Genomic DNA, 24048 nt, shown 5'->3' with positions numbered 1-24048 from the left:
GGGGAGGTATGGGGAGCAGCGTGGCAGTACATTCCCGACGGGAGGCGGGGGCCACTTGGGAACATCAGACACACCGGCCACCTCCCCGCCGCCCCACTGATGGCCGCCCAAGGAGAGGGGGCTTCACCTGTAGGTATATTTCCAACAGAAAACTCTCGTGTCTATTTTGAAACAACTTGTCTCCAGCCCTTTAGGTTCAGCACATGTAGGTTCGGGCCTTAACCAGCCCGCTTGCCCCAGTGATAGGACAGCCCCTCTCCAAGGCCAGGGGGCTGAGTCCAGCACTTACGACGGCCAGGTGCGTGTCATCTAAAGACCCCGCAATAATCACCCTACACAGGAGGTACGCTTTATCATCCCCATTTTACAGATGAGAACACCGAGGCCTGGAGAACGTAAGTGACTCGCCCAAAGACACAGGCAGCAGGGCAAAGAGCAAGGTGTGAGCCCAAGCGTCTGACCCATAGCCACGCTCAGGAGCTTACACAGCACCGTGCTCGAGGGGGAGGATGGAAGTGCTTTCTCAAAGCACCCCTGGGGGTCATCTCTGAGTATTTGCTTTCCCAAACATAGAGAAAGCAGATGTCATATTTTTACTTTACCCCCACTACTCTCTCCATCCCCCAACCACTCCCGAACACACTCAGGAGAAGTGGAGACCTGAAATTACTCTATAAGAACAAGGGCTCACACTTAGGAAATTGCCCCTTCCTAATCACATGAAGGTAGAGCTCAGGAAGGGGTGCCAGCTACCCGGGGCTGCGTTGCACTCTTGGGCCCGGCAGAGGGTGGCCCGTCCTCCCTGCCGGCTGGACCACCATGGACCTACTCTGTGTTCTTAGCAAGTCATGTTCCAAAGTATGGCCTGCTGGGCCCAGATCTGGGAGGTTAGTTTCAGAACTGGAAGGGGCCTTTGTGATGACATAATCCAGGCCCCTCACTGGACAGTGGGGGACACGGAGGCTCAAAGACGCAGGGCAGGGAGCTGGGCTCCAAACCCAGGGCTCCTGACTCCCAGCCCAGGGCCTCCTCCCTGCAGCCGCCTCTGGAAACTGCAATGGGAATAAAATATCAAAGGCTCCAGGCAGGCTTCTCGGAGCGTGAGCCCGAGGAAACGCTGAACCGCGGGCAGCAAATGCTCCAACCCTTCTCTATCCACAGGAGCCAAGAACGTCCCAAGAGAACATGTGCCCCGGGGACCCCAGGTCTGCAGGCAGGCAAGTGGGGAGCTGGCCCAGGCCCCCCAGGAGGGAGCCAGGGCCGGGGGGAGGGTCCCCTGCTCTGCAGACTCTAGACCTGCGGTGAAAGCAGGAACTTGGTGATTGACTCTGCAATGCCAGACTGGGGGTGTTTCCGGGAAGCATCGGGGCGACAAGGAGCCACGGTGCTTGTAAGTGGAAAGGAGTGGAAGAGGCGGAAAGAAACATGGGGCGGCATGCACGGGGGACACAAGCACGAAGCCACACAGAGGTGCTAGTGTGTGAGAGCTGGGGGGCAAGGGGCGCGAAGCAAGGCCGGGGTTAGGGGAGAGAGGCTTACTTCAGTAGTTTGATATTACACATAATCAGCTCCTTCCAGTTAACAAAAATCATAGCACCCTCTTTCTCCGTCAGCAGCTCACACTCCATCAGGGGTTTCTGAAAGATCTACAGGTGCAGAAAACGAAGCGGTTCAGAAAGCAAACAGTTAGCTCACAACTCGAGCACAATGCACGCAGCTCTGTTCCACGCATGGAAGGGCCCGCGGGCAGCTGCGCCTTCCAGCAGCATCTGCAGCAGATGGCCCCTCCTCTGCCTGAGCCGCTGGGGGTCCCCATCAGGTCTGCCCTGTTTGACGGGGGGAGGCCAGCTGAGCTCTCGAGGCTAGGCCTTCCCTCCCCCAGGACAAAGCCGAGAGGCCTGTGCAAGGTCCCACACACTCTTCCCTGCCCACGGTGGGGGATGGGCGCAGCCAGGAAAAGTGGGGGCTTCAAGATGCACGTGGGTGTGCATGCTCGCTTCATGCTCGCCTGCAGCATCTGCTCCCCAGACAAGCCTTGGGCATCCTGAGGAGAGCAGCTGTAAGCAGCGGGGCCTCCAACAGGGAGCCTGGGTGGGGGCTTCTGGCCCCTGCTGGGCCAGTGTAGGGACTGGCTGCGGGAAAGAAAGGAGCCTGCCCAGGCTCCAAGCTCCATGTGGTTGGGTGACTCGGGGTAAATCACAGCTCTCCGCCCAGCCCCATGCGGGGAGCCTGGGCCTCCAAAGAGGTCATTATCTAGCACCAGAGGCATGGGGCACTTCGGAAGGTTCTTTAGAGATGGGACAGCCTATCATTGACATAAACGTGGCCGGGCTCAGGCTGATCTCTGGGAGCCCTATTCTTCCCGTGAGTTCTTAAGCCGACGTGGAACCCGGCATATACCAGACCACTACACAAAAGTGCCACATCTAAGGGGGCGACACTCACATCCTAGACATCCGAGATTGTATATTTAGGGACTCTCACGTGTCTTGAGGAGGGGGCACCTTTTTTGAGTGTGCATCAACACTTCCTAGGCATGACTGGTGGCCTCCTGGACCCGAAACCTATCCTGCCTTCTGTACTCATTCAACACGGGGCAGCTGAGCGGTGGCTTCCTGGGTGTAAGACTGTCCAAGGAGATGGTTGCACAACTGTTAGGTGGTGGGAGGTGGGGAGGGGGCAGGAGTTTCAAAACTATTACAGTACTTTTCAAACTGTAGAGTGACCCTGACATCCAGTTCTGCAAACCCCTGTTTGCCAATATGGCCACCTCCCATGAGTATGGACCAAAGGCTTCTTGAAAAGCAGGGGTCCCCAACTCTGCATCTCCCCAGCCTTCTAGACCAAGTGGCCCAGGCCTTTCGACAGCTACCTGGGAGGAGAAACAAAACGAGGCATCATCCAGGACATGGGGAGGGGGGGGCATGGGGACCTGCAAGGAAACATCTTCATCCTCAGCAACAGATTTTCCTCGGGAGTAATATGTACTGCTAGGAATAACTTGAGATATCGGCCGGATTGGCGGCGATTTTCAGATGCCAACCCTGAGGGCCACAAGACCACAGGACCTGCTCTACGGCATCAACTAGGTGGAGGCTGAGCCACTGCTTCTCTAGACTCTCAATCGCTGCCCATGTGTCTCCTTCCATACACCTCCTCACGGACTCATTCATACCTTGGCACAAGTCATCTCTGCCCCCAAATAGGGATGACTCAGAGGGCCGCGGGTGACAGTCCAAACTTCTTCTCTTGGGTATGAATCTCCTATGTGATTTACCATCCAGATACTCCCCACGCGTCAGAAGATTTCTCAGGCTGAGAATCAGGAGGCCGTTCTCCTTCACTAAGCAGCACCCCCCCCCCCACCCTCCGCCAGTGCCCCCCAGCACTCCCGGCACCCACAGCTGCCATTACCTCTGTGACCAGCTGCAGGTCATTGACATAGTTCTCCTCTGTGACAATGAGTTCGTGGATGTATCCTTGTCGCTTTCTCTCGGTTGGGGTCAACATATCCAAGAGGTGTAAGTCTGAACACCCTGAAAAACACAACCGTCGGGACATTTCAGTCCAAGTCTGGGGAAGCCCATACAGCTTCTCAGTGAAGAGCCCCGGGGCCCCATGCCTGCTGGCCCCTGTGGTCTCCCTCTGGCTGGGCACTGTTAGGGGTTGAAGTGTGTCCCCTAAAAATACACATGAAAGTTCTAACCCTTGGTACCTGTGAATGTGACCTTATTTGGAATAGGGTTTCTGCAGATATAATCAAATTGAGATGAAGTCACACTCAATTAGGGTGGGCCCTAATCCAATATGACTGGTGTCCATAGAAGAAGATATCCAGGGGCACCTGGGTGGCTCAGTTGGTTAAGCGTCCAACTGTTGGTTTTCGGCTCAGGTCATGATCTCAGGGTGGTGAGATCAAGTCCCACGTCTGGCTCCACGCCCAGTGCAGAATCTGCTTAAGATTCTCTCTCCCTCTGCCCCTCCCCCTGCTTGCTCTCTTTCTCTCTCAAATAAAATAAATAAATAAAATCTTCTAAAAAACAGGAAGAAGAAGACATACAGAGACAGATAGAAAGAAGGCCATGTGGCAACACAGGCAAGGACTGGGGTGAAACAGCTACAAGCCAAGGAATGCCAAGGTTGCTAGCAGCCGTCAGAAGCTACGAGAAATGCATGGAAAAAAAATCACCCCTAAAATCCTCCAGAGGCACGTGGCTCTACCTAACACCTTGATTTTGTGCTTATCTCCAAAACGGTGAGAAAATAAATCTCCGTTGTTGTAAGCCACCCCGCCTGTGGCCTTTTGCTGCAGTAACCCCAGCAAACTCATACGGGTGGGGCACGTTCCTGCCTCCTCCAGGCCACTAAAATAACGTCGAGAGGAGACTAGGTAGCAGTTGGCCGGTGTGTCCTGAGGGCTCTCACCATGCCAGGCGCTATCCAAGTATGTGGACAGCTGTGCTTAAGGCTCACACAGATACTATAATCATCGCCATTTTACACACAGGGACGCGGAGGTTTAGACAGGTTGACCCGCCCAAGATGTCTCAGCTGGGTGGTGGCCGAAAGTCGAACCTGACACTTTGAGACCAGAAACTGGGCTTGACCCCAGACCACTCCTGTTGGGTCCAAGCTACAGGAGGGCATCAGGTTATCCTGAGGTTGGATTTTGGAGGATGAAGGGGCTGTGCCGAGGCTCCTGATGGGCGTGGGGACAGGGCAGATCAGTGTGGAGCGCATTCAGACAGCGCCACGTAAACTCTGAGCCAGACTGCCGCCCTTGGCCTCTAGGAGCTGAGCAGCAAGCCTGCAGACAGACAGGGAAACCCCTCCAGTGGCAGGCAGCTGGGCCCATCGGTGGCCCCAGGTGCCCAAGGGAAGGGGCTCTGTTGACCTTACAGGGGGCACACACAGGAGACGGTGCCTGCCCTTGCCTCTGCTCACCTGGCTGGTCATTTCGGGTTTTGTTTGCATCAGATGTTCTCAGGTTATCAGCAGAAGCTGCCTCGTGACACAGGCACTCTGGGATGAAGCGCGGGAAGCTCCGTTCTCGGGGGACGCCCCTCATACAGGCCTGGACCCCCCTGTTCCAGGCCAGTGGGTTCTCCTCTCCTTTTTTTTTTTTAAGATTTTTTTTAAATTTATTTTTGACAGAGAGAGAGAGCACAAGCAGGGGGAACAGCAGAGAGAGAGAGAGAAGCAGACTCCCCCGGACCCCGAGATCATGACCTGAGCCGAAGGCAGACGCTTAACCGTCTGAGCCACCCAGGCGCCCCTCTCCTCTCCTTTTTATGAGGGGTTCTTCGTTTAATCACAAAAAAACCAGATTTGTCAAACAGACTGAGAGGTGTCCTGGATGTCGGTGGGAGTGGGAGCAGAGTCCCAGCCACTTGCTGTTCGCATACCATATGCCCACAAGGGGGCGCAACGGAGCATGATGTGAAAACCGAGCGGCCACCAGGGGTTCTCAAGAGTTCCCAGACCCACGGTAGCAACACCAGGGAACTTGTCAGAAATCAAATTATCAGGCCCCTGCGGAATAGATGACCTGGAGTTGGGGCCCAGGAATCTGACGCAACAAGCTCTCCAGGTGATTTTTTTTTTTTTTTTTTTTTAGGCAAACTAAAGCTTGGAAGCTTACTCTGGGCTGTCAGGGGTTTCTCCAAGTTTCCATCTTCCCCCTCGGTAATCAATATGCTGGAAGCTTCTGCCAATAGAATGATCCCTCTGGGGGCGAATGATATCACTGACTTCCCACCGAATGTTTGTGCCAGAGATTAACTCCAAGTCTGGGTGCTTCCAGTACTCAGTCTTGTCCCCTCCCCTGGCCAAAGGCCCTTTCTAGAACGCCGTAGCTTCTCTTCCTGGAACAGGACAATTCCGTGATGGGCAGGCAGATGGATGCTGGGAAAGCAGCAGGGATGAGCCATCCTTACGTTAATACCCTCCATACCCACCCATCTAAGACCTCACTGAAAGCCACCGCAGCCAGGCCAAGCTGTCATTCCACGCGGGCCATGGCAGCCGGGCCACGCTGTCATTCTACCGGGGCCATGAGCGGAGCATAAACCACCAGGCAGGTCTGCAAATGAATCTGGAACCTGGACCCTCTGCTCAACCCCCAGCCTGGCCCAGCTGTTCTTGGGGCATTGGCTGTGCTTTATTAGAACGACTGCTTCCACAGCGAACTCTCAGGAAGGAAGCAAGTCCTGATCGCTCACTCTGGTTCCTTCGGCCACCCTCTGCCCAGCTGTGTGAGCTTCGGCTTCTGGGAAGTAGCGTGATGCCCCCAATTTCTTTGGCTTTCGTGAGGAACGCCCCCCGGGAAACACTCTTCAGCTCGGGAGGAAACATCTCGTGCCTGCCCTGTTCTCACCAGACCTTCCTGTTAGTGAGTCAAGGAGCCCAGGGGCAAGGCCATTTCTTGTTATAGGACAGAATACTGTCTTTGCATGGCAGGGACTTGGGTGATGAGACTCACGGAACAGAGTCTCCTCTAGAATGTGCAGGACATTGCTTTCTGCGGGGATATTAGAATATTGTTTAGAGCTGGTGTTCTAAGACTCATCCCACAAACACTGTGCAATGAGGTGTGCAGGGATACAAACACCGGGCTCGCGGTGGACCCCGGTTGGACAGTCTGCTGAACGTCCCCTTAGGTCACAATTTCCCTTGGAAGCTATCACGGATGCTATAAACTCCGCCCCCAGAAACCCCATGTGTGAGACACACATAACATACACACACATTTTGCACGCAATTTTACAAGGTTCACAGGCCCTCTTGAAGCTTGTTTGGGGATCTCATTCATTCATTCGACAAATATTTACTGAGGTCCCATCATGAGTCTGGCACTAGCTGATGGGTGCTAAGGATTCGCCATGAAAGAAGAGAAATGCCTGCCCTCCAGAACACATGGCTAAGAACCTTGGGGTCCTCAGCTGGGGGTGGCACTACTCCCCATAGGCTGAAGGTGATACTGACCTCCCCCCAAATTGAGGCTCCTACTGCATTCACCCCCACCCCCAGGCTGAGAATGCATTCTTGGTTGTCGTAATGACTAGAGGTGATGGCTGGGATTGGGTGGGCTGGACCAGAGCCGCTAGATGTCCTGCAATATACAGGACAGAGAATTGCCTGCCCCAATGTCAACAGCCCACCACTGAGAAACGCTGACATTACTGGAAACTGACAACGGGACCAGGACTACCCTCTGCAGCGTGGATGGTGCAAGCGACCAGCAGGCACGTTTAGAATGACTGAGAAATTGGAAACGAGGATCCAGGAAGACACCTAACAGGAAATGGCTTGCTCTGGATTTCAGAAGTTCTTTGGAGTCTTCAAGTTTTACATGGTTTTGAAGAAGCTCAGAGCCAAAGCAATAGCAAAAGGTCTGGAGGCGGGGGCAGAGAATGAGGCCATCAGTCCAAGAATCCCAGGTGCTGGGGCCAGTTTGGGGTGCACTGGAGGTCTATGACACATTGTGGTCATCCACCCAGCAGACCCACGTCAGGGCTGATGGAGCTGAGAGATGCTGTGTGACTCTGCACTGCTTGTCTCAACAAGTTCCACCCCATGCCGCCCACCTACCAGCGTGCCTGGAGACAAGAGGAGGGCTCAGGTGGCCTCTCCGGGCCCCAGCATGCAAAGAAAAGCAAAGATATTTCGGGGAGATTTGTCTCAGCATTATAAGCCAACACTGTTGGCTTTGAATTGTCTTTTTAGCTACTCAACTGACCCGTAGGATGCTGTTTTGAAAATTCTTGTTGGTGGGTGCCAGACCGAGAGAACCATTACAGACCTAAAATAGGCAGTTTAAACTAAAAAACATCCTTTCTTTGAAAATTTAATATTTAGAAAAACAAACGAGTTTAAAAACTCCATTATTCAGAGCAGGGTAAATGGAAAAGACATTTCAAATAAAAGAGTTTTCTTTAAGGGTGGAGGGACATGGTCCTTCTCTCCTTTGGGAACCAGGATAAACATGGTTCGCTGGCTCCCTTTCCCAGTGAAAAATGAGAGGATAAAGTACAGCAAATAACTTTCCACGGACATCTCGGTGTGATGAAGGGATTCTTAGAACTAACCATAATCCACTCACAGCTGCAATAATATTGCAAGTGACTCCAGGCAGTTAAAAATGATCCCCAATTACAGCCCACATAAAATTCCTAATCTATGTGCTGTCCCTTATAATCTTGTGGAGTTAGACACATTTACAAAATGGAGAGAGCCATGATACCCCTTTGGAAGGATTTGAGTCTGGGGTACTGGAAAGAATACGGGAAAATCTTACCCAAAAAGGTCATCTTGTCCCCTCAATTAGAAAATATTCCTATGAACAGCACAGTCTAAATAAATTGCTTTATTACCAAAGTAATACATAAACACAGGCTTAATGTAAACAGTTCAAAGGATACAGAAGTACTTAGGGTAAAACCTGAGAATCACCCCTCTCCACATCTCCCCACCATTCTCCTTCCTGTCCCAACAAGGTCCATAATTTAAAAAAACCAAACCAGCCCCCACAGCAAGCTGGCCCCCGGGCAAAGCAAATAAACAGGCTTTGTTCCTGTTATGAACGGGCCAAGGTATACTATAAGATGGTCAATAAATATGTACTAAGTTCCTATGAAGTCCAAGAGACACAGAAATGAGCAAGATAATGTCCTTGTCCTCAAGGAAACTCACAGCCTCCCTCCCAGAGGGAGACTCGACATGAAAACTAAACTTAAAAGAGCAGGCAACAGAGACCGGGCCTGTAGGCCACGGGGATGGCAGAGTCGGTAGGGCTCAGAGAAGTAGACGCGCCTCGCTCCTCATCCCGAGGGAGGAAGGCTCCTCGAGGCGGGGGCGGGGGGAGGGCCCGTGTCAGGGAGGATGGGGCCATCAGGTTGGGGGTGTCGGGCCGGCATGCCCGGTGAATGCAGAGATGCTGTGGGGGATAAGGTGCGAAGCGGAAAGAGGGTAAGGTGGGAGGTGAGGTCACGATGCCAGAGGGCCCAGGTGAGAAATCTGGGTACCACTCAGCCGTATGGAAACTCAGGCAATGGTTTTTCATCTTTAAGGGAAAGGCTATATAGCAATGTCTCTGGAGACACGCCGCCCAAATCCTCTGGCTAACATGGCCCCGCTCCCCAGGGTACACACTGGAGCTGGAGATCCCATCTCTCCTGAAGGCTTCTCCAGGCTTGGCCTGAATGTGGGACACGGGAGCCTCATGGGTCCTGGTGTCTCCTGCCAGGTGAGCCCACGCCCCCCCAAGGCTACACTGGATTTCTTCTGGGAAAATGAATCTACCTGTGCTGCCTTCAACCCCATGGCCAGAATGGCACACGTGGGTGGCTCATCCTATAGGAAAGGTCACAGCGGATGTGCCATAGAGGAGGGCTCTCTGGTCAGAGCGCTTCGTCCTCCACCTGCAGCTGACCTGCAGCTGACGTCTGACCGCCCCCCACCACCCCCACCCCATTCTCTCAGCTGTGAACTTGGCCCTTCCCGCCATGTGCTGTGCCTGGAGCTGGGACTTGGGGATGAATGAGGTGAGCGGGGTCCTTGTCCTCGGGGAGCCTCGGTCTACTAGAGGCTCGGGCAGCCCATCCAGGCGCTGTTCTTGCCAAGGCACAGCTTCCTTGCAGAGGCACCCCTGTAAGCCGCCAGCCCTCGAGACCTGAGAGCTGAAGTCCCTGAGACTAGATTTCCATGGGGGTCTAGAGAAGCTGGGGGGGACATGGAGACCTGTTGGGGGGGACGTCAGAGGGGTGCCCCCTGATGGCGCCAAAGCCCAGGCCGCCCTGTCCAGCCTGTCTTGGGGACCCACCGGCCCCCTCTGGGGGTTTCCACCCGGCCACACTCAGTATAACCCAGCAGCTTCAAAAGTACCAACGTGGCTTCCAGATAAAGCGTTCTCCCAAGAAGGGGGCTCCGGTCTATGTGGGCTGCCAGGCAGTTTCGTGACGACTGAGAATTTGCAAAAATCAAATTACTCTCGGGGTTCAGGTCTCTCTTAACTTGCCATAAAGGAGAATATTGGTAGCTTTGTAACAAAAGGCAGAACGCTCGTGGCTTCAGAGCCAGGGCTGGAATCCCTGGCGTGGCGTCAAGTGCCCCACGGTATGCGCTTGTCAGCTCATTCCTGGCCCCGGTTCTGTTACCCCCAAGCCTTTGTTGTCCCTCCTTCCTGAGCTCCTGCTTTCTTTTCGGTTCGTTTTGTTCTGGCTTTTTAGAAGATTTTATTTTTAAGTAATCTCCACGCCCACATGGGGGGGGGTCGAACCCCAAACCCCGGGATCGAGTCGCGCGCTCCACTGAGCCAGCCGCCCACCCCCTGAGCTCCTGCTTTCGATGTGTACTATCCTGCAGTACCCTAGGGGCCCTTAGCAGCGGCCACACACAAATCCCTTGGATACACAAGGCAAATTGGGGCGTTAGAAGTACAGACACATTTTTATTGGAATGTGAGGCAGTAGTTTGGACCAGAGGGACCGCGGAATACATTCCAGAGGAGCAGGAATTTGAGCTGGGCTCCGTCAGGGTGGGAAGAAGGAGAGAGGGAGCCAAGCAGAGGGAGTGGGCAGAGAAAAGGGGAGGAAGAGCAGGATGCCTGGAGCCCCAGACCCGGGGTGGGGGACGCAGATGCGGGGGTAACAGGGAGGAAGGAGAGCCACGCTGGATGCTCCCACAGGCCACACGCTTCCAAGCACCGTATGTTCGTGACCTCACTGAGTCCTCACCAACCATCCTGTGTGGTAGGTACTGCTGTTAGTTTCCCATTGAACAGACAGGACGACTGAGGCACAGAGAAGTACCTTGCCAAAGCCTCGGTTAATCAACAGCGGAGGGAGTCGTACCGGGAGCTTCCGCTCTGGGCCACCATGCCTCCCGCCTTGCTGGGAAGGTGACATATTCATCCACCAGAGCTGCTGTAACAAAGTTCCAGGGACTGAGGGGGGGTGGGGGTGCACAGAAGAGAGAAATGGAGTCTCCCAGCTCCGGAGGCAGCAAGTCCAAGGTCAAGGTGCCTGAAGGGCTGGTTTCTTCTGAGGCCTCTCTCCTTCGCGGGCAGATGGCCATGTTCTCCTCACACGGCCTTTCCTCAGTACAAAATCGTCCCCCTGGTGAATCTCTGTGTCCAAATCTCCTCTTCTCGTTAAGGACACCAGTCAGATTGGCGTGGGGCCCCCGTAACAGCCTCAGCTTGATGACCTCATAAAGGGTCCATCTCCATATACAGTCATATTCTGGGGGCCTAGGGGTAAGGGCCTTCAACTCTTCAGTCTGGGGGTTGGGGCCACAGGTCAGCCCAGGTGGGAAAGTATGGTCAAGGAGTCTGAACAGCAGGGCGAGATGGTCTTTGGTGGTGGAGCCGGGAGAGGCTTGGGCTGTGTTGCAGAAGGGTCCCCGAGGCAGATGCATGGGGGTGGGGTGCGGGCTGTGGCCCCAGAGTCGGGCTGCGCATGGGAATCACCTGAGGGGCTTTTATAAAGCCCAGCATCCCTGTGGTCCCCCGACCAGTCAAATCCGCCTGGCCGGGGTGCGGCCTGGGCGTCCCTAAGTCGTGAAGCTTCCCAATAGCTCCGACGTGCAGCCAAGAGTGAGGACCGCTGCATCGGAAGCCTGCCCAGAAAGCAAGAAAGGGAGCAAGGCTCAGAAACTAGATCCGTCCAGGCTCCCGTAGCAGGAGAGTTGTCACAACGGCTGAACCGAATCCAGACCGAGGCGGGTCACCGTCCAAAGGGAAATGAAGGCTGTGACCCGGAATGCCGTCCCTCCGTCTGGGGCCCGGAGCCCAGATGGCCTCCGATGCCGTGTTCCTGGAGGCACGCTGCCCCTGCCGGACCCCCCAGGCTCGGGCCAGAGTTCAGGAGGTCACTCTGCTCAGTGCCCCCGTCATGTCGACGGGACAGCAGCGACCAGAGAGGCACGGTGACTTCTGCTAGCAGGAATACAGCCTGCACTCTTGCTGTCTTGGGAGACGGAGACTCGCAAGGAAACCACCAGCTTCTCAAAGAGTGGGCCCAGGGTGGCTCATCCCCATGCCCCGCTGCAAGGACGCTCTTGTCTTTGGCGCCCAGGGCTGGCAGGGGTGGGTGGCAGCCAGGCTGGGGTCCAGGCAGCTGCGTGTCGTCTGAAGAGGACCCTCGGCTGACCAGTCCCAGGACCCAGCTCTGGCGGTGCGGAGGGGCAGGCGGGCTCCTCCTCCCAACGGAACTTTCTTCTCGAGGCTCTAAGAAGAGCCTGGTCCCCTGCAGTCTCTCCTAACTTGGCAAACTGACCCCGTGGAACACAAGAGACCACCTGAGCCCGGGACATTTCCTGCTCAGTGTCAGCAACTGCATAGATGCGCGCGGGTCCCTGCTTTCATGGAGCTTCCATTCTAGTGGGGGAGACAGAAAACCAGATACACGCATAAATACATCGCAGTTAGGGCGGTTACAAGAACGATGAATGACAATTCTTACGCCTATTAAGCTCACGGCCGGGCCTAGGGTCTCCTCATGGGAATTGATCTTGAAAGCCAGGGTGCCTTCCCAAGCACGGCTTGGGGTAGCATTCAAGGCCACACGCAGCCTGGGGACTGAAGGCCAGGGGGTTGTCTCCTCGTGGCCTAACTGGGGAGGAAGGCACGAGTCCGCGGGACGAGGGTCCTGTCTGCCACGGCTCCTGAGCAACCCCCGTGGGCTCGGCACCCTGGGGGCCACGCACCTGTTCACGGCAGTCACTACCCTCCGGCTTGAAAGCTGGGGGGGGGGGGCGGCGGGAATGGGGCGTCCCGCAAAATAAACCGTAAAAGGGGAGCTAGAATCGCTACGTATTAGTGGTGTTCCTGCGTGGATCTTTGTGGGGCGCAGGCCTGGCCCCCGGGGGCGCACAGTCTCGTGCGGAGGCTGAGTATCCGTGTGCCTGGGCACCAGCCTCCACCCACTCTGCTTCGCGTGTGGTGAGTAACTAGCGGTTCAGCAAAGGGCTGAGTCGTGGCGAGTCGGTGGCGCCGGGCTGGGCAGTGGGGAAAGGAGGGTGGAGGTGGGAGGACGGAGGTGGGGGAGGTGGGGCGGGCTGGGGCCCCCCCGTGGCTTCACCGTGACCAAGGCCCCCGCAAGGTGGTGAGGAGACGGCGGTGATGGAGGGGCGGTGTTGGTTGGGTAAGACGAGACAGGCTGTGTGGGACTGGACAATGGGGGGGTCCACAGACCCAAGCCCACATGCCCCCGAGCCCTGGGGGCAGGGCGGGGGAGAAGAGGCTCTGGGAGGTTGAGTCTTGCGATCTCTAAGGTGGGGACCGGTGACGAAAGTGGGCATTTCCACCGTCAGAGCAGAGAGTTTTCAAGAGGGCCGCTTGGAACCCCATTGGACCTCTGTTGGGGGCCATCACGGTTACTTGAAGGTAGCCGAAAGAATGACAGATCGGGATGCTAGCAACCAGCCCCGTAAGGGGCGCAGCCCGGGACTTCACCTCGTCAAGCATCAGTGTCACCTCCTGCAAGCTAGAGGCCCATGTCCCCTGCACCTGCCACACATTCAGGTGCTAGAATCCCTCGGATGAGAGCAGCCATCTGTGGGTATTCCATCAGCAACTCAGAGAGGAAGGCGCTGACCAGGGAAGGCCTCCTTGAGCAAGTGACAACTGAGCTATGCTAAAAAATCAAGGACTGGAGAAGGGAGAGCTCAGGCAGGGCCTCAGCCCAACTACAAGATTTGGGGCCTTAGCACCCGAGGACCGGGAACCCTGGGGTGATGGTGAGCAGAGCACGGGGTGGAGAAGAGGCTGGAAGACAGGGAGCATGGAGCAGGGACCACTTAGAAGGCTAGTGGTCCTAACGGGAGGGCAGGAGAAACTCGGTCAACCTCAGGGCCTTTGTACTTGCTATTCCTCAGGCTTAAGACACTTTTCCCCGTGACCTTGGCAGACCTCCACCCCCATTTCACCTCTCTAGAGAGGCCTTCCCGGGCCATCCCATCTGCGATAGCCCTGGCCCTCAGTCGCGCTCTGGCCCGTGTCATCCAGCACTAGCTGAAATGACTGCTTATTTGTCTGCTGGTGGTTTCCTCTGGCTCCTACAAGCTTCATGAGAGCAGGCACCTCGTCTGCTCGTGTTTCCCTGAGCACAGCCCTGTCACCTCATTCCATGTTCCTTGGCCTCATCAAGGAGTCGCCAGGAGATGCAGGTGGGCTGGGCCCCTCCTGGTCTCCCAGGAGCTATTCTGGCCCTTGACACAGCAGGGTGGTGGGAGGGGCAGGGGAGAGAGGGGGAGACGATGGGCAGAGATACTTCTGCCCCTTGAGGGTGGGGTGGGGTGAGGGTTCCTACCACGAGGGAGACCGTGACAGTGGAGGGTCATGCCGATGACTCAGACGTGTGGGATCTCCCCACAGTGGCCTGGGAACAAGGTCATGCCCCACAGAGGAGAGGGGCATCCTGGTTTCACCTTTTCTGCTGCGGCAGATTTTAGGGTTCGAGGTGTGCTGGAGGCCTGGCACACGGAGCAGGCGTATCCCAGACAGAAAGCTCTGGATCCTGAGAGGCACCTCAGGGCGTCTGCGATGGGGCAGGAGAGAACTAATCTCCCAGTCTTCGAGCATGCTGGGGGTGGCTACTCTGGAGACGGCGCTTTGGGGTGGCACCCCCTCGTGACACATGTCCCTTATCCAAGCTTTATGGTTGCTTAAAAACAAAAACAAAAACAAGAAAAACCAAAAAGAACACGCTCCTGGCATGTTTTGGGGCTGAACGTTCCAGGCTTTGCTGGTGAGAGAACACAAGGCCCCGGGATGCAGTGATGAGAAAGAAAGGATCCAGTGACCCAAGGCATCTGTGGCAGGTTTACTGTGGGGCGCTGCATGGGCCTGCCAACACCGTCCCCAGATATGACATTTAGAAGCCTCGCACATTCCATTTGCTCTGTCAGCCTCCCTGGCCTCCCTGCCACCAGCCGTGTGAAACACAGGGCGGCTTTTCCCATTTGCCAAGAGTCTGCTGATGAGGCCGTGTGCACGGCACACTTAGGGAACGGGAGGAAGGTGTGTAGAAAGCTGCTTGCTTCAACCCAGGTGGGCCTCCCACTGGTGGAGGAAAGGGGCCTGGACGTGTGCATGAACGAACGAGATGTCTGATGGTTCTAAGGAAGCCGTCCAATCTTTTCTCTCTGAAATCCCTAATCTGCAAAAGCACATTTTCTGTAACGTCTTAAAATGCACACACCCCTCAGTCTTAAAAAATGCACACAACCCTCCACAGTCTGGATTCATTGCAAATAAGCAAGAAGCCAGTAAAACGGATTCCTTCATGCTCAGGGACCAGGTGCAGATGCCCTTTCTCTCCAAGGCTATTACCTGTGGGGGCTTGGTGCTATCATTGTCCCTCCGTACGTAAATGAAGAGCCGGAAGCACAACGGGGTTAAGTAACTTGCCCGCAATCACACAACTAGTAAGGAGCAGCGCCGGGATTCGAACCCATGCTCTGAACCACCACCCTGCATCCTTTCCTAGCATCTCTAAAAGCCCAGGATACAGTTATGTCGACCCCTCTGCCCCCACTATCTGCCCGCAGAAAAATATTCCAAAGTCTTAAGAGAAATGGACAGAAATATCCCACTGAACTTGTAGATAAGCTGTCGGTGTATCTGGCGCCAGGTTTTTCTGGCAGAGGCCAGGAATGGAGGTGGAGACGCGATGGCAACCGTTCTTGGGGAGGCACGAAGGGCGTCTCTGGCAAGCCCGTGTCTTCAGCAAATCCCGCAGTCGGGCTGAGAGGACTAGAAAGGTGGAGGAGGCTGCGCACCGAGCAGGTGCCACGATGTGCTGGAGTCTGGCACCGGCCCCCACCCCCAGCTGGGAGTAAGCCACACGCGGGAAGAGCAAGCCACTCTCCATTTTCCACAGCGGTAGCAGTGACTGTGCAAGGCGCCTGGCTTTGCGGGTCTGTTGGCCTCAAGCGGTACAAGCCAGGGGGTCTGGGAGCCGCCTTGGAGAATGTCACTGTAGCTTCCAGAGCCTCGGCGAGTGCCCACCCTTCTCCAAGATCCAGACTTCATGGAACCATCCGTGGGTAGCACCTTGCACACACATGCACACACACTTCACGCAACAATCCACGGGGAGCACCCCTGCACACACACACACATGCACGCACACACACTCTTCATGGAACAATCCATGGGGAGCACCCCTGCGCGCACACACACACACACGCATGCATGCACACACACTCTTCATGGAACAATCCACGGGGAGCACCCCTGCACACACACACACACATGCATGCACACACACACTCTTCATGGAACAATCCATGAGGAGCACCCCTGCACGCACATACACACACATGCACACACACATTTCATGGCGGGGAGCATCTGGAAATCACTGTCCCCGTCGGTGTCTGCGAGCGCACGTGCGCACACACACACACACACACACACACACACAATCTGTGGACAGCTTAAAACGATAACCTGATAGCTCCTGAGAGGTTGTGTGCTTAACCCCACGTTGCCCTGATATAGTCTTATAGTGGATTCTCATTTTTTATAAATAAAACCTTTATGGATTTTTTTGTGACTCCAGTCCTATTACTTAAAAATGCCTGGGGAGGGGCACCTGGGTGGCTCAGCTCAGGTCATGATCCCAGGGTCCTGGGATCGAGCCCCCGTCAGGCTCCCTGCTCCCTCTCCCTCTGCCTCTCCCCCTGCTCGGGCTCTCACGCTCTCACTCTCTCACATAAATAAATGAAATCTTTAAAAAAAAAATGCCTGGGGAGTGTTTAATTTAAAGGATCAAACGTTCTCCCGAGAGATAATGGAATAGCTACACACCAGGAAACATTCTGGAAATCTGGTTTTTCCCGAGTGGAGTTTGCTTAAAGAAAGGCCCGAAGGAACTCTGGTTGATGTGAAATAGTCACATAAAGCTACCATGAACTTTGACCTTATTATCTTCCCCTATCCCACCAGATCCAAAATATCAGACATTTCGAAGAAGACGCTTTTTTTTTTTTTCTTTCCCCGTGCATTTTAGGACTGCTAGCAGTCAATGTAGTTCCCATAAAAATTCTCTTGGGTATTTTTGGAACTAAAAAGAATGAATAGGATTAACTTATAAGTTTGCTAGAAGAAAAAAAAATGAATATTCACTCTCAGAAATAATTTTCCATTGGCCAGGAAGCAGAGCCGTGATTGGGTAGGCCCATCCGCAGCTGTGATCTGGGTGGGTGCCTCCCTGCACCCAATTTCAGGGATAGACCCGCCCGGGACGAGGCTCGCCACACGCTGACATGCCCATCCTTAGCCTCCTTCGTAGACCGGATGAGCAAGACCCCAGGAGCAGCCCCCTGGGACACCATTGCTTTTGGGAAGCAACTGCAGATACACCCTGGTGTCCTTTCTGGGGGTGACGTGGTATACCGAGAACGGAACCCCAGCGCTTCCTTCTTGTTCGTTCATTGTTCAACCCACTCATCCAAACAGTATTTCTGAGAACCTAACCTACTCTATGCCAAGGTGATTGTATTGAGCAACAGGAACTGCTGTTTTATGGGTGAGAAACAGGAATGTTGGCGATTTCATATGCTTCAACCTACTGTTTAGAGGGTTTTCTTATGCTGGTATTACCAGGTTTTTTTTTTTTCTCTTCAGATGGGATCAAAGAGGGCGTAGAGAGCCCGGTCACCATCTGCTATGGGAGTCTGGATCTGCCCGATTCCCTTCCAGATATGGGGCAGACACCAGTTTCCACCATAGGTGTAATGGTGTAATATTTTTTTACTTTACAAAGGAATGAATCCTTGTTTTATTTTTATTTATTTTTTTAAGATTTTATCTATTTATTTGACAGAGAGAGACACAGCGAGAGAGGGAACACAAGCAGGGGGAGTGGCAGAGGGAGAAGCAGGCTTCCCACTGAGCAGGGAGCCCGATGCGGGGCTCGATCCCAGGACCCTGAGATCAGGACCTGAGCCGAAGGCAGACGCTTAACTGACTGAACCACCCAGGCGCCCCTGAATCCTTGCTTTAGATCAGCTTCTCCCGGACACCCTTTTGTAAAGAGGCGGTCTGGGCTTTGGCCCATCGGCCACCACTCTGATTCCACAGCTCCCTGGGCCCCGCTCTGCGGTGCGGATAAGCAGCTGGCCTTAGAAAGGCAAGTCAATACCACAAGAGGAAGGTGATTGCATCTGTGCTTTCCTTGTCCATGTGCCACTGTACCGGACGTTCACTCACATGACAAATCAACACCAACTATGAAATTAAAATGATTTAAGGACCAGTTATTTTTAACAAACAACTAAAAAAAAAAAAAATCTGACATCTTTAAACTCTAGGGCCAAAGGAGATACCTGGCATGACTTCACTAATTTAATTAAAAAATGCTTTCCCTCTCTTTTATCCAACTTGTTGTTAACCAGATTCTCTGAGAACAGGATTTGTACCAAATTACACCGTTTGGGGAAGAGCCAAGAATAAGGTCAAGTGTAAATACAGAACAAAGATTCTGGGATATTTTTTATGCTACAGATACAGCGCGGCAACTTATTAGATGATTACGTTTACTCAACAGGAGTTACCAGGACGAACTCAGCCGCCAGCAACGAGGCAACCTTTTGGGCCTTGAACAACCAGGTGAACTCTAACCGCAATGGCCAGGGGGTGGGACCAGGGTTTCTCAACCTCGGTACCGGTGACATCTGGGGCCAGATAATCCTCTGGTGTCTGGGGGGGCACCCTGCGTCCTAGGACAGTTAACAGCACCCCCCGCCTCCATCCACCAGATACCAGCAGCCTTCCCCCTGGATGAGAAGCACTGGGTTGGACGGATCCCCTCCGCTCAAATGCAAACTGAATGGTTTGTGAGAGGAAAGAGCAGTGTCCTGGGGAACAATGTATGTCAGTTCTGCCAACCAGAAAGAAGCCTACAGAATGATCGACAGAGAGGGACTGTGGAGAGAGCTACACGGTGCAGAGACTGCGCTACCCACCTTGACAATGAGTCACTTCCAGTCAAACTCAAGGCTGGAGAAGAAACATTGGCTTACATGGGTGAAGGGGTCCTGGGCAAGAGATGGGGCTCACTGCCTCGATCCTTGCTCCACAAGCGGGGCGTGGGGGGAAGTTGGAGACGGAGATTTCCCCACCCACCTCTTGACCTTTGCATGTCCTGACATCTGTGCCCAGAAGAGCCATTTCTCTTCCCAGCTGCATCTGGCCCCTACTGCTTATAGGTCTCAGCTTAAGTATTACCTCCTCCCAGAAGGGTTCTCTGCCCCTCTCCCTGCTGCCGCCCTCCCCACCCCATCTGCTCTGGGCATCCTTGCATCCATTCCTCCGGCACATAACTTAGCACCTGACCACACTCACCCCCCTCCATATGTTTACACAGACTGCAGTAGTTTGGTTTCTGCTCGTTCTTCCCATTAGAACACGGACTCCAAGAAGACAGGGACCCTGTCTCTACTGAGAACCCAGTGGGGCACCGCCCCCCAAATTATTTGCTGAGCTGATGAAGGAAATCACTCAACTGAATGGCTCACGATTGGCCTCAAGCGCGTGATCATCATCACAAAGAGTTCCGTCGCCGTGTACACCGGTTTGTTTCCGCTAAGGGCGACCAGACTGGCATGTGCAGGGCACAAATGGATGGGGACAGCGGTATGGAAGGCGTGAAAGTTCCCAACCCACCCACACGTTCTGTTGGCTGTTCGACAGACCCAGATTACAATCCATCTTTCGGAAAAATGTTTTGTGCCCCGAGTCCCCTCACGCACCTTGTCAAGGGGTCAATGACACATGCCAAAAGCCCGAGGAGACAGCCACATCCGCTGCGTGGCCGTTCTAGTCTTCAAAACCCGTCTTGTAAGGGGCAATCCTCTACTCCTTGATCGGGGCCGGGGCGAGGGGGGGGAGGCGGGGGAGTAGCGAGGCAAGTGGGAGGGCCATTCAGAGAAGACTCAGTGAGGAGCGGAACAGGGTCTGTATCTCCAAGCCCGAGCATCCTAAGGGACCCGTGGGGCCGCTGGCCCCCTGCTGACATCTAGTCTGCCTGGTCCCCGTCACCACAGCCAGGTTCCAACACCAAAACACAGAGACATTTCCGTCTAACTTTTATATGAAGAATTTAATTATCTATACACATCACTAATTCAAAAGGGCATATTACAGTTGTTAAAGCCGCAGGTTTATATCTTTATATATCTTACATTCAGATCCATCAAAATACTGAAGGGCGAGGAGAGGAGGCTGCGCACCAGCCCCTGCGCCCGGGACTGGAGGGGGGCCTCACAACGCACCTGCCAGCACAGGCAGCTGCTCCCGAGGGAGATGTAACTGCAGGTTACAAAGGCATCAGTGGAAACTGGGAGACTGGGCTCGAGGCTTCCCCTACCCGGTCTCCTGTGCTGTCAGCAACAGGCATTTTTATTGAGAGCTTCCAACTAGTGTTTAAAAAAAGACACACACGGCTTCAGCTAGCACGCGTCGGACACATACACAGACCAGGAGCTCCGTTTCATTACTAAGCTGCAGAAATCCCACAGTCTAGTTAAAAAATGTAAACATTGGAAATTAATCGCAGGGAGGCTTCTATACATTCTTTCTTGTCAAGAAAATGACTTGTTCGGAATAGGTCATTCCATGAAAAGGAACTGCAGTAAAAACTTCACATAACAGAGACCGAGAAGAGGTTGTGGGTATTGTGGATCGTCACCACCGCAACGGTGTCGTCTACTGCTTTTATGGTATGAAAACACGCCAAATTAAAAACCCAAAACAGAAAACACCAACTCCACCAGATAAATCTGAGACCAAACAAAAACACAGGTGCTTTCTCACGGGGCTACAGGGTCACTGTGCAAAATCCAATTAATGCAATGTGATTAGAGCATCGTACAAGGTAGTAGCTTTTGCCATGGGAAAGAACTAATTTCTTATGTACAGGATGTATTATTACATGCTCAGCAAGATACATCTGATACACACAAACAAGCACAAAACACCGTCTGTTTAATTGGGGTCGTTCTACACGTCTTTAAAAACAGATATACTGAAGTCCTCTGTACGTCTACAGCAGGGGGGGAAACCCAAACTACACAATTTAGTTGATAACACTGGACAAAATGAAAAAAAAATACATCAAGTCTCAGATTTATGGACATTTGGAACATTTCTTTAATAGCACATGCAGCATTCCTTGATAGTGGGTCTTTTTGCAAAACTGAAATAGCAAAGGAGTAATTTATTGATTTTTATTAAAAGGCTAAAATATATTTAAAAAAACACTTTTAAAACTATTGAAAGCACCTGTGCAAAGGTGGGGGGGACATCAATTTGAGTCACTAGGAAAGCCACAAAAGGACCCACTACCCTGTGTATTTTTTGTAAGGTTCGCTTCTATCTCTGTAAGTAATAGCTTGACATTGTCATCACATGCAACTAAAGTAAAATGAGGTAAACTGCTCTGCAGTGAGTTCTTCTACTCAGAAGGCAGTAGGTGATCATGCTGGAAGTCACATGATCAAGGCTGCATCTCCCATCATCCCTCTGGGCAGTGATATGGGATAGTGGGTCTCTTTGAGGACTTTCAAGCCTGAGGGGGGGATGGACAACATATGATTCCTAGAAAAAGGAGGAAAACAACACATAAGCAAAACAAAACAATGAGCAAAATTCAAGCTAGGAAAATGAGTCAGGCATGTCAACAGCATGGTGCCAAAATGATTTAAAAAAAGAAAAAAAAAAGGAAAAAAGTGGGGAGGGGAGGGAGGGGTCATGCTACAGAAGGAATGAAAATAAAACAAAACAAAACCAAAAAAACCAAAAACAACCCCACAAGACAAAGTCTTGCATTACAGAAGGTCTTCAAAGAGACTGTCGTGAATGCAGCAATGGTCTGGCTTTCCGCTCTGCAACCAAAGCTCAGCCAAATCGCAGCAATGCCGCGTGTGACTGTGAGAAACCAGAGGGGAGAGGCAGGGCTGCCGCCAGGAGCACTTACATTGCTGGCTTGGGTCCGTGTCCGCCGTCAGCTTCACGTAGTTGGAGGGGAAGAGCCCCACCTGGCCGTTGACTTCTCCTCTCCACCAGTCGGGGTCGTCCTTGTTGAGGACGTTGATGATCTGGCCCTTGCTGAAGGCCAGTTCATCGTCGTTCTGGGCGCTGTAGTCGTACACGCCGATCACCTGGCACACTGCGGGAGACAGGGCCGGGTGAGGGCCGCGGGGCGCGCACAAGGGGTTGGTGTGGGCTCCTGGCTCCCCCCTCCCGCGCAGGACCGCCGTTGTCTGCAGACAGTACACGGTTAAGCGGTTCGCCCCTCGGGGGCTTTGCAAAATGCGAGGGCATAAAAACCAAGGCGACAGCAGAATTTCACACTAAGTCTGTAGCTGGTGTGATACCTTCCTCTTTCTCGTGTTTACGCGGCAGCAGAAAATCTCCGCTGATGACTGAATGCGCTCGGAACCGCTTCTGAGAGCAGAGGGACGGCCCCTGGAATGCTGACTGCACAGGATGGCAATTCGGCCACACTGCTCTGCCTCCTTCTTTCTCCCCTCCCCCCTTTTTTTAAAAAGTGGGAGGTAATTAACCAGCTGACCCGCCCCCCCCCCCAAAATCCAAATCTTACTGAAAAGCAAAACCAGTGTTTTCTTCTGCTACAATCTTTGTGGCTCATAATCTGGTCTCAAAGGAAGAAATCACCCCGCTCAAGAACGATTCTTCCTCTTCTCACTTTCCCTCAAACCTGTGGGAGGTTGAACTGCTTTTGTTTCCAGGCCTGAGCACACTTTCGGTAAGTCCGCACAATTAGGTTGGGCCTCTCATTAATCTTCCTCAACCAGGCTATCTACGGGTTTAGGTTCTGCAAGTTAATTGAATCACTTTGGCAAATTATTTCTGTGGGTTTCAACCAACCTGATGAAGGGGCTCCCGCCAGGCCTCCCCCAGGGAGAGGGGGGGGTCCAGCTGGCCCCACCCCCTCCGCCCACGGTAAGGCACAGCACAGGCAGAGAGGCCCAGCTGGGGCTGGGAACAGTCCCATTTTGCCAATCCCTGCATTTCTTGCAAAGGCTGCCAAGTTTTCATCGTATTTCACTGGGCATGTATAGCACAGACACAAATGAAAATTCTGCATTTTCCAGAAACACCACCCAAGGACTGGTGGCTTGAAGACCTGAGGGCAGATTCCTGCTCCCCTAACCTCGCCCATCTCAAATATTACCAAAGCATCTAATTTGGTCTCCTCAGTCAGAAACTAGCCAACCGGCTCCGCCATGGGGCCCTCTGTTCTTTTGAGTTCTTTAGGGGCGCGTGTGCAACATCCTGTCCATTAAGCGAAGCCCCCTCTGTTCACAGGAAATGTCAGGAGGCAGTTATTTTAGTCTTCAGCAAGCAGCACATTACAACCAACAGACCCCCGCGGCCTCCAGCTCCATCTCCTGACCTATTTAGACCCCAGCCATTTATTTTTAGTAGTCCCTTTTTTTGTCCCCTCTCCCCCTATCCCAAATCCCAATTTAAATAGCTGGAAGGAAATCAAGAGAAAAATCTGGCTTTAATGCCATAGCATTCATGACTCCTTTAAGGAAGAGAGTTCCAACAAGGGCTCTGTTGTACCCAGAACAGCAAAGCTGCTTAGATACTTGGTCCTTTTGAAAAACATATTCCATATCACATTAGTCGGGGAGCAGTCCCAGCAAGTACAAGAAGTGTTTACAGCAGATGCGAGAACCACTCTGAGACACTCCATGAGGAAACCAAGCGGAGGGACTATGGTGACCCGCGGACCATTTTCCAAGGAGAGATCGTATGCTGCCTACCTGCTGGGAACGCCATCGGCTTCGGGGGCTCCGTTGGAGTGATTTTGCTTGTCCCGGGGCTTAAAAGTTTTACGTAATTAGCGGGGAACCAGCCTATCTGGCGCTTCTTCCCACGTGCCTAGTAAGACAGTAACGACATCAAAATGCTTAAAAGGGTCATGATCATTCAGGAGATAGCCTGCTTTGCAACAGACAGCACCTACAGGTTTACGTAAAACTGCAAACCATCTGGTACGAACAGCAGAA

General features: G+C 53.3%; 1 protein-coding gene across 5 annotated transcripts in view; it reads right to left on the bottom strand.

Moving 5' to 3' along the window:
- ITSN1 (intersectin 1) overlaps window positions 1-24048 on the bottom strand; it is a 209368-nt gene that overhangs the window by 26515 nt on the left and 158805 nt on the right. For 4 of the 5 annotated variants that reach the window (XM_027583373.1, XM_027583375.1, XM_027583374.1 and 1 more), the window contains 3 exons: window positions 23803-23920; window positions 21984-22175; window positions 20976-21604 (listed from right to left, as the gene is read on the bottom strand). In XM_027583373.1, the coding sequence (XP_027439174.1) occupies window positions 21603-21604; window positions 21984-22175; window positions 23803-23920 (312 nt within the window). In that variant the 3' untranslated portion in view covers window positions 20976-21602. Of the gene's footprint in view, window positions 1-1539; window positions 1647-3414; window positions 3537-20975; window positions 21605-21983; window positions 22176-23802; window positions 23921-24048 lie in introns of those variants that run through there. The other variant, XM_027583377.2, reaches the window with a different exon arrangement.

The sequence above is a fragment of the Zalophus californianus genome, chromosome 1 (genome assembly GCF_009762305.2).
Source record: "Zalophus californianus isolate mZalCal1 chromosome 1, mZalCal1.pri.v2, whole genome shotgun sequence".
Lineage (NCBI taxonomy): Eukaryota > Metazoa > Chordata > Mammalia > Carnivora > Otariidae > Zalophus > Zalophus californianus.
The sequence above is the reverse complement of the archived record's forward strand: the minus strand, read 5'-3'. Positions and strand labels throughout refer to the sequence as shown.